The sequence below is a fragment of the Anomaloglossus baeobatrachus genome, chromosome 8, assembly GCF_048569485.1.
Source record: "Anomaloglossus baeobatrachus isolate aAnoBae1 chromosome 8, aAnoBae1.hap1, whole genome shotgun sequence".
In the NCBI taxonomy this organism is placed as follows: Eukaryota; Metazoa; Chordata; class Amphibia; order Anura; family Aromobatidae; genus Anomaloglossus; species Anomaloglossus baeobatrachus.
This window is the reverse complement of record NC_134360.1, coordinates 255958951-255977386: the sequence shown is the minus strand read 5'-3', so window position 1 is coordinate 255977386 and position 18436 is coordinate 255958951. Positions and strand designations below refer to the sequence as shown.

The window sequence follows — 18436 nt, the reverse complement described above, 5'->3', positions numbered from 1 at the left end:
ACGTTGCCTCCACCATGTTTTACAGAGGATGTGGTGTGCCTTGGATCATGAGCCGTTCCCTTTCTTCTCCAAACGTTTTTCTTCCCATCATTCTGGTACAGGTTGATCTTTGTCTCATCTGTCCATAGAATACTTTTCCAGAACTGAGCTGGCTTCATGAGGTGTTTTTCAGCAAAGTTAACTCTGGCCGGTCTATTTTTGGAATTGATGAATGGTTTGCATCTAGATGTGAACCCTTTGTATTTACTTTCATGGAGTCTTCTCTTTACTGTTGACTTATAGACAGATACACCTACTTCACTGAGAGTGTTCTGGACTTCAGTTGATGTTGTGAACGGGTTCTTCTTCACCAAAGAAAGTATGCGGCGATCATCCACCACTGTTGGCATCCGTGGACGCCCAGGCCTTTTTGAGTTCCCAAGCTCACCCGTCAATTCCTTTTTTCTCAGAATGTACCCGACTGTTGATTTTGCTACTCCAAGCATGTCTGCTATCTCTCTGATGGATTTTTTCTTTTTTTTCAGCCTCAGGATGTTCTGCTTCACCTCAATTGAGAGTTCCTTAGACCGCATGTTGTCTGGTCACAGCAACAGCTTCCAAATGCAAAACCACACACCTGTAATCAACCCCAGACCTTTTAACTACTTCATTGATTACAGGTTAACGAGGGAGACGCCTTCAGAGTTAATTGCAGCCCTTATAGTCCCTTGTCCAATTACTTTTGGTCCCTTGAAAAAGAGGAGGCTATGCATTATAGAGCTATGATTCCTAAACCCTTTCTCCGATTTGGATGTGAAAACTCTCATATTGCAGCTGGGAGTGTGCACTTTCAGCCCATATTATATATAGAATTGTATTTCTGAACATGTTTTTGTAAACAGCTAAAATAACAAAACTTGTGTCACTGTCCAAATATTTCTGGACCTAACTGTATGTAAAGCGCTGCGGAATATGTTAGCGCTATATAAAGATTATTATTATTTATATATTTCTACAATTTGCTCTACAGTAATTAACCTGTTGATTCGGCCCAAATTCCTTAGGTTAACTACTAGGCTTCTATCCCCACATGATTTAATAACCTTGGGAGCCCATTACCCTGACACTTATTTTCTATTTGTCTTTCCTTGGATACCTTTTAGCAGTTACTAACCACTGCACACCAGGATAAGCCTGTGATACCTGACATTTTGGAGGTGTTTGATTGACCAGGTCATCTACTCATCACTGTTCGGTCCTTTTGAAAGTCCCTGTGGTCTTTATGCTTGTCTATAATTGAGGGTGGAACAGACTGCCAGGAGAGGTGGTAACTAGGGTTGAGCGGATCCGGACTGTAAAAGTCCGGATCCGCGTGGTTTCAACGATATTTGGGTGCCGGACCCGGGCACGGGATTCTGGGTGCACGATCTGGATTCGACAATTAAAGTAAAAATAAAGAAAAGAAGAAATAAGTGAGAGTATTATACTTACCGAGACTCGGTGTCATGGCGGCACACTGCTTCTGGGTCGCGCATTCACTTCCTGTACTGTATAATCGCATACACACAGCTTTCTGTGTTTTCCCCGCCCACCGGCCGTCCTCTCGTCTGTGATTGGTTACAGGCTGACGCGCCCCCCAGCCTGTGACAGTCATCGCTTATCGCGGCTCAGTCATAGGCTACACTCAGAGCTGGCAGTTTTCTCTACAGCTGTTCGCTCTGACATGTAGCAGAGCTGGATATGTCAGCGTGGGACCTCGTGTGGATTACGCCGGAGCTGGAGGGCTGTGTTGGGGTTAATAAACTGGTGAAGGAGGGTGTGTTTTGTGCTTTATTCCAAATAAAGGATTTTTCTCTCTCTGTCTTGTTTATTTACTGTTATTTACAGGTGTGATGCAGGTAGCTCATAGACGCCTGTGCCATCACTAAGCTAGGGTTTAGTAGCAGCTGTTCGCCGCTATTAACCTCTCATTACCCCGATTGCCACTGCTCCAGGGCAACAGGAAGGGCCAGTAATGTACCAGGATTGTCACATCTAATAGATGCAGCAATACTGGGCGGCTGCGGGCTGAGAATACCAGCTCCCAGCCGGCATTATCATGGCTGGGGATGAAAAATAGGGGGGACCGCACGTCGGGTTTTTTTTTTTTTTAATTATTTATTTAAATGAAAAAAAGCAAAAAAAGCCGCTTGCGTTTTTTCTTGAGCCACAGTCACACTTGTGAGGGACTCCCACGAGTCTGACATCGTAGCACAGCTGCACACTTCTGACAGGACGGCGCATGTGTTTCTAGGTACATGCACGCTCATGTTCAGAGAACGGCAGGCTGTGCCGGTGATGTCAGACTCGTGGGGGTCTGCCAGGCATGACATCACCAGGCACAGCCGCACACTTCTGACAGGTCGGCGCATGTGTTTCTAGGTACATGCACGCTCATGTTCAGAGAACGGCAGGCTGTGCCGGTGATGTCAGACTCGTGGGGGTCTGCCAGGCATGACATCACCAGGCACAGCAATCCACTTTATTACTCACTTACAGGACCATTTACAGTTTCCTGTGCTACAGAATTGCAATGTATCTGTAGACATCAGATGTGATAGTGACTCCACTTTTCTCGCTCGATTTTTATTTTTCTCGCTCCCATTCACTTTTGGAGTGAATTTGCAGCATGCTTCAATTTATTCACAGACAGATTCTGTGTGTGAAGAGTTGGGAAGACATTTACATGCATTTTTATTTATTATTTTTTTTTTTCCAGGAATGAAGACAATCTACTAATCTATGACTTTCAGAACTTTCCATGCAGGATGCAGTTGTTAAATAAATAAATAAGTAAAAGTTTAGTTAGTCTTTCAATGATAGCACCACCAAATATCTGCTAGATTTACTACAATCTGCTACATTTCTACCAAATCAAATGACACATCACCCACCTTTATTCTCTCAGAAATACTCATGTTTTCTGGATGTGTATAGTTTTTGGACCCTGCGCCGGTGCTGTGCTGCAGCTACATAAGCTTAATCCCTTCCCCAGTTTCACCTGCTGCAGATAGAAGTAAAGCGGGATTTGGGTCAGTATTTCACATCTGCTGGATCTTCTCCGCAATGTAAATACTTGGGGAAGGAATCATGATTGTAATTGCACAAAGCTGCTGTAACACGGCAGATTTGTCCCAGGAATTTCCATGCCTAAATACTCTACATAAATTGTTTTCATGCCCCATTCAAATAAATATAACAGTTGCTGAAATTTCTTTGCAAATTTACTCAAATCCCTTAATATACCCCATTTTAATTCTGATATGCGCTTCTATGCGCTGCCTGTGCCACTTTTAATTATTCCTTGCCAAAAATAATCTCTCCACGTTAACGGAAACAGAGGTATTTACGAACCTGATGAGAAAACCACAAGCTCCTTATTGTAAATATGTTCCCTAATAAAGAAGACTCAAGGTTAAGCACCACTGGCAATATAGGTGTAGCACCGGCGTCTCCTCCCCCACACTTTTCTGGCCATCCACGTGTGCTGCTGCCTTCTTCCCCTCCCGGGCCCTGTACATGCCGCACATGGATTAAGCGGGCTTTGCACGCTGCGACATCGCTAATGCGGAGTCGTTGGGGTCACGGAATTCGTGACGCACATCCGGCCGCATTAGCGATGCCGTTGCGTGTGACACCGATAAGCGATTTTGCATCGTTGCAAAAACGTGCAAAATCGCTAATCGGCGACACGGGGGTCCATTCTCAAATCTCGTTACTGCAGCAGTAACGAGGTTGTTCCTCGTTCCTGCGGCAGCACACATCGCTGCGTGTGACGCCACAGGAACGAGGAAGCTCCCCTTACCTGCCTCCCGGCCGCTATGAGGAAGGAAGGAGGTGGGCGGGATGTTACGTCCCGCTCAGCTCCGCCCCTCCGCTGCTATTGGGCGGCGGTTCAGTGACGTCGCTGTGACGCCGCACGGACCGCCCCCTTAGAAAGGAGGCGGTTCGCCCGTCACAGCGACGTCGCCGGACAGGTATGTATGTGTGACGGCTGTTGTGCGACACAGACACGGGCAGCGATTTGCCCGTGTCGCGCAACAGATGGGGGCAGGTACCCACACTAGCGATATCGGGACCGATATCGCAGTGTGTAAAGTAGCCTTTACGGGAGTGCCCCTAAGATGCTCGCACGCACACACCGGCCCTCCTCTTAAAAGGCCATTGTGCCATTTCCCAAAGATGCCTCTCGGCCTATGGCTGAGAGGCACTGTGTATTCAAGGCACCCTCCCATTAGGGGAGGTGTCTGCGCAACACCTCTAGTTAGTCAGTCAGTATTCCAATCTGCTACCTAGCTAGTTGTCAGGTCCTGGGCTCCTGTCCTGTTATCCCTGTGTCCATCTCCAGTACCTGCCTTCTCATACCTGTCTATCTCTGCCGTGCCCATCATTCCTGTCCGTACCCGCCTGGCCATCCCACCTGTACTCGTCTATACCAGAGTCCGTCACCTGTCCTTGAGGTCAGCTGCCACAGTCCCGGTCACTGCTCTGGGAGTGCTACCTGGCATCTGCCGTTGCGGTGGGCTCTTAGTTAAGCCCCTCCCACTAAACGGTAAACCCCGGTCTCCCCTGTGGTCCAGTGGGTTCCCTAATCCCGCTTGTTGCCACTACACCGGCCGCGAGCATTACAATAGGGTCTAAATCTTCCATCTTACACCCCAACTTTTGACAGAAATGTCAACAGGCACAGTTTTATCACAATCATGGCATACCAAAAAAAGAAAAGGCTGGCATCACGGAATATATGAGGGTAGGCCGACACCACCGGACACCTATAGACAGTATCATCCTACACAATAAAACAAGGATGCATGTAAAAAGCATATAAAAAGCATGTGCACCTTGTTATGAATGGGTTAAGACCCAAAATATCTATCCAGCAAAATGCCCAACATATTATTAAAGATAATTTTTACAGTCAAAAATAAATGGCAACGGTTATCTAAAAATATTTACAAGGCACAAAGTGCGTACATAAAGGGTAGTTAAGTACCATGAAAAGTAATAACAACCCAAACCCCCTAGGCCAAATAAAATGGAAGTCAGACACATATATCATACATAATTCATAAATACATTACCATATATGCCACGTATTGCCTAAATATATCCCTTAGTAATGGTAGATATAAGGTACAGAAGGTCTGAAAGATGTAAAAATATATCACCTCTTGTTGTCTGAGGACATATCAACATGAATAGTTGGAGTTTGAAGTCCATGTGTTTCGCTACTCTATGGGGCTTCTTCAGGGGATTCACAATACTGGTAATATTAAAACTAAAACTGAGTTTAAAGAAGAATATATGTTTTATATATACATTTCTTGTGACTATTACAGTGCAGTAAGACCTGTGGAGCAGGACACCAGCTGAGAGAAGTGAAATGTTACCAAGGGGAAGAATTAAGCCAAGGATGTGATCAGTCTACAAAACCAGAAAGTCGACAGGTCTGCCAAGTTCATTCATGTCCAACCGAGGCCCCAGGTAAGAAGATTTGCTATAACTCTCTAGACATAGCAGCACGAATGTGAACGTACCATGTGGGTATTTCCACCTTGCTATGAAAATGTTCTGCTTGTCATTTTAATAATATTGAGTCACAAAAAAGAATCTACTGAGGCCAAATTACTATTTTTATTTCTTGCTCAGGCCCCTCAGCCTCCTGACGCATCCATGCTGTGTACTCTGGCGTCCCCTATGAAATAACGGGGCTGAAGAAGCTTTTCTTCTATATTTTGCCATTCCTTTTTTTCCTGTAAACGTGTGAATAGATTGAACACTGGGTGTTACTATTCGCCCTGGTAATGGAGCACGGGGTTATTTTCTGACACTGTGTTATTTCATGTTGTCAGCGATTACAGGGTCACACTCTATTAAAAAGAGCAATGGTAACATCCAGCTGTTAATGTACTCAGATATACATGAGCGGAATACCAAAGGAATGGCGCGATGCAGGCACCGAAGCTACAATACCGTTATTTCATGGGGAGAACAAGGCACTAAACCAAATATGTACGGAATAGAGGCGGGCGAGACGATTGCTGGACTGTGGACTTCCATTGTCACTGGATGGGAGTCCTGCAAACCGCCTGCTCCCTGCCACGCTTCCTGCTGCTTCCTCTGATTTGCCGTATAGGTGCAATGTCATCTTCGCACATGTCGCAGGCCACGTTGTGGCAGATTATTAAAAATTGCTAATTTTTAGACAGTCTAAAAATATGTCAAAGTTGTCTCAGAACCTTGTTCTGTTTGATACATTTAGCCCATCTTTACACACTTCTGTCTAACTTTACACAACCATGTTAGTTGGGTTACCCTGTGCCAGTAATGTACAGTCATATGAAAAAGTTTGGGCACCCCTATTAATGTTAACCTTTTTTTTTTTATAACAATCTGGGTTTTTGCAACAGCTATTTCAGTTTCATATATCTAATAACTGATGGACTGAGTAATATTTATGGATTGAAATGAGGTTTATTGTACTAACAGAAAATGTGCAATCCGCATTTAAACAAAATTTGACTGGTGCAAAAGTATGGGCACCCTTATCAATTTCTTGATTTGAACACTCTTAACTACTTTTTACTGACTTACTAAAGCACTAAATTGGTTTTGTAACCTCATTGAGCTTTGACCTTCATAGGCAGGTGTATCCAATCATGAGAAAAGGTATTTAAGGTGGCCACTTGCAAGTTGTTCTCCTATTTGAATCTCCTATGAAGAGTGGCATCATGGGATCCTCAAAACAACTCTCAAATGATCTGAAAACAAAGATTATTCAACATAGTTGTTCAGGGGAAGATACAAAAAGTTGTCTCAGAGATTTAAACTGTCAGTTATCACTGTGAGGAACATAGTAAGGAAATGGAAGAACACAGGTACAGTTCTTGTTAAGCCCAGAAGTGGCCGGCCAAGAAAAATATCAGAAAGGCAGAGAAGAAGAATGGTGAGAACAGTCAAGGACAATCCACAGACCACCTCCAAAAACCTGCAGCATCATCTTGCTGCAGATGATGTCAATGTGCATCGGTCAACAATACAGCGCACGTTGCACAAGGAGAAGCTGTATGGGAGAGTGATGCGAAAGAAGCCGTTTCTGCAAGCACGCCACAAACAGAGTCGCCTGAGGTATGCAAAAGCACATTTGGACAAGCCAGTTACATTTTGGAAGAAGGTCCTGTGGACTGATGAAACAAAGATGGAGTTGTTTGGTCATACAAAAAGGCGTTATGCATGGAGGCAAAAAAACACGGCATTCCAAGAAAAGCACTTGCTACCCACAGTAAAATTTGGTGGAGGTTCCATCATGCTTTGGGGCTGTGTGGCCAATGCCGGCACCGGGAATCTTGTTAAAGTTGAGGGTCGCATGGATTCAGCTCAGTATCAGCAGATTCTTGACAATAATGTGCAAGAATCAGTGGCGAAGTTGAAGTTACGCAGGGGATGGATATTTCAGCAAGATAATGATCCAAAACACCGCTCCAAATCTACTCAGGCATTCATGCAGAGGAACAATTACAATGTTCTGGAATGGCCATCCCAGTCCCCAGACCTGAATATCATTGAACATCTGTGGGATGATGTGAAGCGGCTGTCCATGCTCGGCGACCATCAAACTTAACTGAACTGGAATTGTTTTGTAAACAGGAATGGTCAAATCTACCTTCATCCAGGATCCAGGAACTCATTAAAAGCTACAAGAAGCCTTTAGAGGCTGTTATTTTTGCAAAAGGAGGATCTACTAAATATTAATGTCACTTTTATGGTGAGGTGCCCATACTTTTGCACCGGTCAAATTTTGTTTAAATGCGGATTGCACATTTTCTGTTAGTACAATAAACCTCATTTCAATCCAGAAATATTACTCAGTCCATCAGGTATTAGATATATGACACTGAAATAGCAAAAACCCAAATTGTTATAAAGAAAAAAGGTTAACATTAATAGGGGTGCCCAAACTTTTTCATATGACTGTACATATATATTCCTTTTTGGTTAGGCTGCATCCTCTCATCCTGTGAGACCGAAAAAGTCTTCAAAATACAACTTTGTTCCTTGGCATGTATGTAAGAATTGTCTTAGAATTTGTCAAATCTGGTGTTTTATATGCCATTGTTGCGGAGGTTTTTACAAACATCGCCGTCTGTCATGGATCTATTCAGACTACTGATTCTGACACTCCGCCTGATAACTTCTCTGAGGTCTCTAATCAGTGCAGGCTGACTCGAGCGTTGACCAACAGATTGGTAGGTAGGCAGGCTAACAAGAGTTAATCTCTGCTGGTCTGTTTGTGAGTCATCTTTGATCACATGTTGTGGGGGAGCCAATCACATCTGCTGTCCTCCTACATATGCTGGCTTGACACTTCCATAAGCGCCAGCTATAGTTTATCTTACTTGGTCTGGTGAGATGTTGTGATCCAGACTAACTGGTGGTTGTATTACTTGTTGCTATGTGCGGTTGTGGAGTTAACCCATGTAATCTTTTTGTCGCTACCTTCCTGCTCTTGCTTTTCTCCTGAGTCTCTTATTGTTGGTCCCTGTGTGTCTACAGTGTGCCAGAGGTTTGGTTTTCCCATCTGTCTTTATGTGTGTTTCCATCTCTCCTGTCCCTACCTTCCTTATTGGGAGGGGGGAATCAGATCCGTTCTGGTCAGGAGCTTAGCCAGCCATGGGACTCATCATGGAACTCTCCACCATTAGGGGTAACCCTGAGTCTAGTCTAGAGACCCCTACCATGAGGGATAGCATAGGAGCCCCTGTCCCTCGCTTTCCTACAGTCATATCGGGCCAATTGCGCTAGAGTGTGGTGCAACAAATTCACGAAGACATGTGCATGTAAATGAATTTGGTACATCTTTCGGCCGCTGTCCAGTTAGAGACTGAATTATATTTCAGTTATAATTTACACTAACTTTGTGGCATATATTATCATTAATCTGCCGGCCACGCTCGGCCACACACCCTGTTTCTGAAGCTGGTCCTCCTTCTGCTACGTAACAAAGCAAAGGTCCTAAAATCTTGCAACATTTCAAGTAGTTTTATAATAGAACGTTGATGCATACGTCTCGATTAATTGGCCCCTTTACTTCTGTAAATCTCCCTGGATTTGCTCTTCCGTTTTATTTGGTTCTGTAAAGAAGGTTCCCCGATGCAAAGTCTCACAAGCGTCACTGCAGACAGTTACAGGCTCCGGCAGGAAAGCACAGAGACCACCTTTGTGTAACACAACTTTTGCTTTTTCAATTCTTTGAACTATTTTGATATCGAATAAATCTGGTTAAATATGAGAATATTCTCTGCATACTCGTAGACTGATCCTGGCGCTTTTCACCAGTTTATTGCTTCTTTTTTTAGGCTACAATTTCATGTGTTACATTAGGCATTAATAAAGATCTTACGTGGCCACTTAAAGAGAACCTAGCACTTCTCTATATACAGTACGTCATTTTATTTTACCTTGTGCAAATACCGCTGTCCTCCTGAATCGGGCATTGTGTTTCTCTGGTTTTTGCGCCTCTCCATCTTTCTTGTATATAAACTTGAGCTGGTTAGCCAAGGGGGTGTGGTTCTTCCATTTCTCTGTGGGCGTCTTCTTGAGAATCCCACCCAGTTTGATAAAAAGACTAGATTTACATACAGGAAAGAGAAGTACCAAGCAAGCAGCGAAAGGTAAGGTAAGGGGACTCCTGCATCTAGGGAAGGGGGAGATGGTGACCCCTGACAAAACCTACTGCTGGTCCCTGAGGTCCTTCACCACCCTAGATAGGTTTCGCACCATTGCGCTGAGCCGATACCTCACCCTAGGTATCACTAGTGCTGGACCCTAAATAGGGAGCGGATGGGATGACCTCTTTTTCAACCCTACTAAACGTTAAAGGTAGATTCAAGAGGGACACACAGGGGAAAAGCATGAAATACTTATCCACAAATGACTCCGCCAGAAGTTCAGCAAAGCTTCAGCAGCAATACTACAGATAAGAGCAAGCCACCTGCTTGCAACCAGAGCTAGAATGAACTGACAAATATCACCAGCACAAGTCCAGGGAAGATGGGCGTATTTAAGCACAAGGGGGATACTGATAATCCGCAGCTGGACAGAAGTTTAGCTCCCCTGGGTCCTAAAGGGTAATAGATGAAAATCCAGCAGGAAAGCTATCTAGTACAAGGAATACTGAGCGCAGGAACAACAGAAAGTCAGGGAGCATTTTACGCAACCAAAGGCTGTGACCTTCTACTGCCAGAAACCACATGACGCTTCCCCTAGTTCAAAAGCGGTGGTGTTTCTTAAAGAAACAATGTCATACAACCAAGTGGAAAAAGGTACAAGTCCTAGACAGAGACTGATGAAAGACATTTAAAAATATATCCACTTGAAGGAACATAAGACAAGTGCACAGACATGATGGATTTACTCCACTTAAGGCCTGCGACACACATCCGTGCCGCCGGTACGTATTTGCCATTTTTTGCTTGTACCGGCGGCACGGAGACACGTTCAGCAATGCTACCCTATTGTAGCAGGCACACACACGTAAAACCACATGGAACGTGTGTCCGTGTGCGTTTGTACGTTTTTCTACACGCTGACATGTTCACATTTTCTCCGGCAGCACGGGTGTCACACGGCCCGCACCCGTACCACACGGGTGTAGTGTGGATGCGGTCCCGTGTGACACACGCTGGAGAAAACACACATGTCAGAGAAAAAAAACCAAAACATTTACTCACCTTCTCCAGCCCTCCTGTCTCTGCTGTCACTTGCTGCCGACCGCCGCTCATTATGCTCATTTAATATTCACTTCACTGCGGCCGGAAGCAGCAGCAGCGGGGAGACTGCAGGACTGGAGACCGGAGATCAGCACCACGGACAGCAGCGCGGACCACGTGAGTATGTAAATTACCGGTTCTACGTATGCTATCGCGGATAGCACACGTAGAACACACGTGGACCGCACGTACCCGAGACACGTACTTACCACACGCAACAGGGTAAATACGTGTCTCGCGGCACGTGCGTGTTTTTAACAGAAGTGTGTTTCAGGCCTAAGACTGTGTAGAAAACACTTAAACATACTGATAGAAGAAATGTCAGAGGAGATACAACATTTGCATCAGTTGTATGGGTGCATTTTCAGCAGCTTTGTCTTCAGGCTCGCTGCGTTCTCCATCTTTGATCTTCATTTGTAGTGATGTACGGTAGGATACGCCCGCAGTTCTTTCCGGTAGGATACGCCTGCAGTTCTTTCCGGTAGGATACGCCCGCAGTTCTTTCCGGTAGGATACGCCCGCAGTTCTTTCCGGTAGGATACGCCCGCAGTGCTTTCCGGTAGGATACGTCCGCAGTCCTTTCCGGTAGGATACGCCCGCAGTTCTTTCCGGTAGGATACGCCCGCAGTTCTTTCCGGTAGGATACGCCTGCAGTTCTTTCCGGTAGGATACGCCCGCAGTTCTTTCCGGTAGGATACGCCCGCAGTTCTTTCCGGTAGTATACGCCCGCAGTTCTTTCCGGTAGGATACGCCCGCAGTTCTTTCCGGTAGGATACGCCTGCAGTTCTTTCCGGTAGGATACGCCCGCAGTTCTTTCCGGTAGGATACGCCTGCAGTTCTTTCCGGTAGGATACGCCCGCAGTTCTTTCCGGTAGGATACGCCCGCAGTTCTTTCCGGTAGGATACGCCCGCAGTTCTTTCCGGTAGGATACGCCCGCAGTTCTTTCCGGTAGGATACGCCCGCAGTTCTTTCCGGTAGGATACGCCCGCAGTTCTTTCCGGTAGGATACGCCCGCAGTTCTTTCCGGTAGGATACGCCCGCAGTTCTTTCCGGTAGGATACGCCCGCAGTTCTTTCCGGTAGGATACGCCCGCAGTTCTTTCCGGTAGGATACGCCCGCAGTGCTTTCCGGTAGGATACGTCCGCAGTCCTTTCCGGTAGGATACGCCCGCAGTTCTTTCCGGTAGGATACGCCCGCAGTTCTTTCCGGTAGGATACGCCCGCAGTTCTTTCCGGTAGGATACGCCCGCAGTTCTTTCCGGTAGGATACGCCCGCAGTTCTTTCCGGTAGGATACGCCCGCAGTTCTTTCCGGTAGGATACGCCCGCAGTTCTTTCCGGTAGGATACGCCCGCAGTTCTTTCCGGTAGGATACGCCCGCAGTTCTTTCCGGTAGGATACGCCCGCAGTTCTTTCCGGTAGGATACGCCCGCAGTTCTTTCCGGTAGGATACGCCCGCAGTTCTTTCCGGTAGGATTTGCCCGCAGTTCTTTCCGGTAGGATACGCCCGCAGTTCTTTCCGGTAGGATACGCCCGCAGTTCTTTCCGGTAGGATACGCCCGCAGTTCTTTCCGGTAGGATACGCCCGCAGTTCTTTCCGGTAGGATACGCCCGCAGTTCTTTCCGGTAGGATACGCCCGCAGTTCTTTCCGGTAGTATACGCCTGCAGTTCTTTCCGGTAGGATATGCCCGCAGTTCTTTCCATGCCGGTATCTTTTGGCTCTTCAGTCTCTATTCATCCTAAATCTGCAAATATGTTAATTGCAATCAAGCCAAAGAAAACTCCCCTTCATTGTAGTTGTATTATTTTTAGGAAACATGTTAAGATTTTCATTCACATTAAACAATAATTTACCTGCATATATCAGAGGTGCCATGCTATCCCACCCATCAGATAAGACTCAGGCATGCTAAATTATATAATGCTATATAATTATCGACACATCACAACGCTTGTCACATGAAAGCACCGCACTGTAAAGCAGGCTGAGAGGGGAGTAAAGTGTGATCTGGGCATGCTGTCACTCACAGAGAGGCCGCCCCGCTCCCACCAGTGGCTTGCCCTGCTCAGTTGGTCCGATTTCGGTCTCCAGGCCAAAAGGATCAAAGCTAAAACATCAACATAGGAATATATGTGCCGCAGAGAGATCAGCTTACAGTAGCAATGTAGGTAGGAAAAGTATATTAGGAAAGTGTTAGTTAGGAATAGTTAGGACAAACAAAAGGGGGCACATTAATAGTGGAAAACCCCTTTAATATGGAAGATTAATAAGATTAATAAAAATGATTGATTAAGCATTAGTTATTGAGTTATCTTCATCTCACTTTTTAATGACTAAGTTGGAAATAACTATGTCTAGCTCCGACCACTGAAAGTTAAGGCCCTGTCACACACAGAGATAAATCTTTGGCAGATCTGTGGTTGCAGTGAAATCATGGACATATTGTTCCATTTGTACACAGCCACAAACCTGGCACTGATTGTCCACAATTTCACTGCAACCACAGATCTGCCGCAGATTTATCTCTGTGTGTGACAGGGCCTTTAGGCTATAACATCAGCTGAGTTACTTAGGAGGTACAGAAACCAAACAGCCTGTACTCCACTGGTTCCCATTCCCACGAATCTTCATTAGTTTCTATCTGAGTTTTGGAGCCAGTGCAGCTCAGCTCATCGCTTGGCTTTGATGAGAGTTAAATCCATTGTTAATAGGCAGAGGGGAGAAAGACGCTGCCAAACACTGCAATGCATTTCCAATGGGCACAGAGGTGCAGCTTATCTCTCATGAAAACTAAAGGATCAAGCATTGAAATTTAATTTTGCTGATCTTATCTCCATGTCCCGGTTCTCTCTCTGCTATAGGAGTTTAGTGACAGGTTTTGGGACTGAGTCGCACTTTCCCCTGTGAGGCTCTGCTATTTAAATGTGTTTTCCTTTCCTTTGGCAGTTGTAGGGTTAATGGCAGTATTCCTTGACAGCATGTAGGCCAATTATCATCCCATGTGTTTCCGGTCTGGACCACTCCCAGTCCCTTTATATACTCTTTGCTACCAACAGAAGGTGCCAGTTATTCTTGGTTCATTAGGACTCTGGTCTTGGAGGTGGAAGGAGCTGGTGAAACTCTCTTTTGGAGTTGCTGCTGTGACTGCAGTCCTGGGGCTGACTGCAGCAGTCTGTTATGGTATTTTTCCCGTCTGTCTTCCATTCCCGGTGTGTTGTTTCAGTGCAGCGGTGAGGCTAGCGTCCACCACCTGCCCACTCCCTAGCCAGGGACTATTGTAGGGTCACGCAGGGCTTCAGGTTCCTGCTCGGCTACAGGTGAGGAACATGTATAGGGACTGGCTAGGAGTGCAGGGTAGAACAGCAGGTAAGTGAGGAGTTGTCCATCTTCCCTCTCACTAGCGCTAGGGCCCACCGTTGTTAGTGTCCCCGGTGTACCCCTTCTTTCTCAAGGTGTTACTCCTGTTTTGTTGTATATTTAACCTCACGTCAAACCTCCGCTAATCCGTGTGTGACACTCCTCCAAGATCATCCGCTGTCAGAGAGTCGGAAGACCCCTATACACATCCGGTTGGTAATGTGTCCGGTCAATTTTCATCTCATGTGAATGGGGGTCTTTAGGAATGTCCTGCTCACTTAGAAAATTAAAATTCCCCTTTGTCCTCTCGTAACAGCATTTTGATAACCAATGATCTTGTTTCCTTCCAGATGAAAACTGTGAAGACAAAGCGACCGCCAACTGCTCCCTGGTGTTAAAGGTGAAGCTGTGCTCCCATTGGTATTACCGGAAGGCGTGCTGCCGAGCCTGCGGGGGAAAAGCCTCCTGACTAAAGCTTCTTAAAGTGTTTGTTGCTTACATTTGGGACTTCTGTACATTATGGATGGCGCCAAGTACTTCTATTTTGATAACCCTCCTGTCACACTTTTGAGGTGCGCTAGATGGCAGTACAAGGAGTACAAGGCAGAGGTTATTTTTTTACCACTTTATTTTAAGAGATTTTTATGGTGCGCAGTCATCAACCTGCTGTTATGTGAATACGATGCCGCTATTGCACTAGATCTTCCATATCTGTATATCTTCACCTCTCCGTGTGCTGGTCAGGAGCGCAGGAGACTCATACATTGCCCTCGCCGGCGCCTTCATCCAGCGGAGCCAATGAGCAGCTGCATTATCTTGACCATATTGAAGGTGCTATTTTAAAGGAAACATTCTGCATGTATATATGTTGTTTTTTTTCGATTTCTATGGGCATTATACACTATAGCAGCACAAAGATGTTAATTCCTAGTCAGCCCCTTGGTGTGTGCACGAGTGCCTCCAAATTCCTCCTACGCTTCATTGGGGTGATGAATGAAGACAGATACCAACCATTACCGCGTCCTACATACACACAGGTGTTCTGCGGAATAATGATGTTCTTCTTTCTTCTTAAAATCCAACCATTCGCTATCAATCAATGATTGTTTTTTAGACATTTTTGCTCATTGTATCTGTTTTTTTCACCGCATGTGTCACTTGGGCTTACTCATTGAAAACCAGAAAACACATAGATGCCAAAGACATCTCCTCTTCTTCAATAATCGCCACTATGTTTTTCGGCAGCTTAGTTGGAATTTTCCAATTTGTTTATAACTCTTTTTTTATATTGACGGAATTAAACAATTAGCCCCTTGTCATGATCCCAAATTACATCTTACCTAGATTTGGCCAATGAAACCAAAGGGCTCATGTGTAACAAGTGTTCCGCACAGGGTTTCCGGCAGTGCACCTAAGACGCGTGCACACCGGCCTTCCTCTTAAAAGGCTAAGGCTGAGAGGTACTGTGTATTTAAGGCTCCTTCCCATTAGGGGAGGTTCCTGCGCAACGACTCTAGTTAGTCGCTCCCTTCCAAAGTCATGGTACAAAAAGTTATTACTTGTACAGATGTGCAGTCATAGGGCTCTATAAAAGTGGGTCACGTTGTACATCAGAGTTCACTAATGTGCCGCTGTTATTTATGTGATCCTCTGTTTGACCTTACTGTCTTTTAAGTATCACATCAAGAATTTGCAATTTTTTCAATCACCGTGTGGGTAAGATTTCCAACTCTTTTTGGGCCTCTATACATATAATCCTGTTAAATGTGTTTTCAACGTACTAATGTTTTCATAGTTTATGAATCCAACCCTCTATTTTCAGCAAAGTGTAATGTCCTGTCTTTAAACAGAACCCTCTCAGGTCCCCTATGTCCTCCAACTCAGCATCATTCATACCCATGTGCCCAAATTCCCTCCCTAACCAGCTCTGTATAATTCTATTTACTAATATGAATGTTTAAAAAAACGACTTATAAACCTCGCTGTTCCTATGCTAATTAGGGCCTTGACTAGTCGAATGGGCGTTAGTTCCCCAGACTAGTCGACCCTTTTTCCATGTTATCGTTCCCCTGTGTGTGATAAGATGACTTCCATAAGCTGTTGTCACCGTCTGCTCCTGGAAAGCTTGCGCATGCGCATGGCTCATTTCTGCCACACCAGTGTGTCTCAGAAACGGGGTGTACGTGAAGCGATGACCAAGTGCCCACCGCTGTGTAGAGCAAGTCACGGGATCTGACGGATAAACCACGGGGAATGTTTATTTATAGGGAATAACAAACACAAGCTGCCGAGCAGCAGAGGAAAAGGAGTAAAGGTGGGAAAACAAGCCACAGTACAAAAGTATACTCTTTAGCTGAAGCGACTGCCCAGGTCGCCACAACTAGAACAACCTACAACTATAGATTTAACAGCAGTACAACAATATACTGTATATATTCAGCATTAAACAATCTTGCCCTGTCCTCTATCCTAACTGGTCGCCCCTAAAGGGACTGTGCGGATACCGCACTCTGGCTACAGAGGCCTAATATAATTCCCTAACCGCCGCACCCGGGCGCACACTCACGGCACTGTCCACAGGACCGGTCCACTCTGAGGCTTGACGCGGTGGTGAGCACCTGACTCGGGGAGGACGATGATGGACCTTTCTTCCCTAGATTCACCGGGCAGCTGGGCTCATCCAGGTGAAGTCTTCTCATAGGCCGGATACCGATTCTCTCAGGCAGCCGCCTCTGCGCCACCTGGGACTGTCTGTCCCTTCCTTCTTCTTCCTGCACTGTTTCCTTGGGGCAAACCAAACAAAACAGGGGAGAGACACAGGCCATACCATTGTGCTCTGCAGGGGAGCCCCATGTCTTAAAGCCACAGTACAACAAAGTCTTAAAATCAGAGTAAAGCAACATCCTTAGTAGGGGCTTCACTCCGCTACATAGGCTTCCCAGATTCATTAGTCACACTGACCATGACCAGCAGTTCAGAAGACGGCTCACGTACACATCTTCTGACCTTCTGGAGATGCGCAATGCGCCTAATAAAGCCAGGAAGCGTATACTTTGCTTCAAAGGAGCAATGATGAGGCCAAAATGACAAGCATACAGGCACAAGATTTCCGTGAGCTGCCGAATGACGCCGGCTCATAGAAATCATGTTATCTCGCCCACAGGGACATGATAACATGAAAAAAAGGGATAACTAGTCTGAGGAACTAGCACTCCATTGACTAGTCAAGGCCCTAATTAGCATAGCAACAGCGAGGTTTAGAAGTAGTTTTTTGTTGTTTGTTTTTTTTTTTTAAACATTCAAATGAGAGAATAGCGTTCTGCAGGGCTGGTTAAGGAGGGAATTTGGACATACAGGTATCAATGCTGCTGGGTTGGATGGCAAAGGTGGCTTTAAAGTGATTGTCACATTCAGGAAAGAGGGCTACAAACTCTATAAAATACCTAATATATCAAACACAGCAAGTATTCACCCTCCCTAGATCCAGCTCCTCAATACTGCTTTGGTCTCTGTGCATCACCGCTGTGGCCAATCATGCCAAGATTGATCTCAGTGCTCGACCCTATCGCAGAGTTCTCCAACTCCAGTCCTCAAGAACCACCATCAGCGCATGTTGTTAGGATTTCCTTAGCATTGCACAGATGGTGGCATCATTCCCTGTACAGGAGATTAAATGATCACCTGTGCAATGCTAAGGAAATCCTGGTGGTGGCTCCTGAGGACTGGCGTCGGGGAACACTGGACTAGCGGGGACTCGCTCTATTGCTGTCACGTCACCGCTGCAGTCAAAACACCAAAACCGGAGTTGGCTGCTATATTAGGTATTTTACAGAGTTTGGGACCAATTTTCTAGAAAATGGTTAACCCCTTTAAATGGCTGATGAAGGAGGGGCGTGTGATGTGACCCGTCCATCACCAGTTCCCGGTAATACACATTGCGCCTGTGCTAGTTTCTTGCACATCCAAGACCAGAGCAAGAGCACATGTAAATATGGAACCAAATTGCGCTTGCGCTGGTCATGGATCCGTTGCATATCAATGAGGGGTTCTGATGGACGGATGGGGTCACATGCCTCTCATCACAGGGCATAGTAGGATATGAGTGGAATGTAGTCAGGATAGAAAACTTGAAAAGAAAGACTAATCCCTCATCCAGGAGAATTATCCCAATTCCTCCACGTAAAGCTCTGACTGCGCCCCCCTCCCACCAGGACCCTATGCCGCTGACCAGTGTGCCCGTCTCTGCATTTACCATTTCTTACTAATTATTGCGGCATATGAGGACGGCAGA

General features: G+C 45.7%; 1 protein-coding gene across 1 annotated transcript in view; it reads left to right on the top strand.

The window, feature by feature from the left end:
- Window positions 1-16065, top strand: part of LOC142249022 (ADAMTS-like protein 2) — a 101366-nt gene extending 85301 nt beyond the window's left edge. The window contains exons 15-16 of the mRNA XM_075320580.1: window positions 5358-5502; window positions 14496-16065. Coding sequence (XP_075176695.1) covers window positions 5358-5502; window positions 14496-14614 — 264 coding nt within the window. The 3' untranslated portion in view covers window positions 14615-16065. The remainder of the gene's footprint in view (window positions 1-5357; window positions 5503-14495) is intronic.
- The last annotated feature ends 2371 nt before the right edge of the window (window positions 16066-18436 follow it).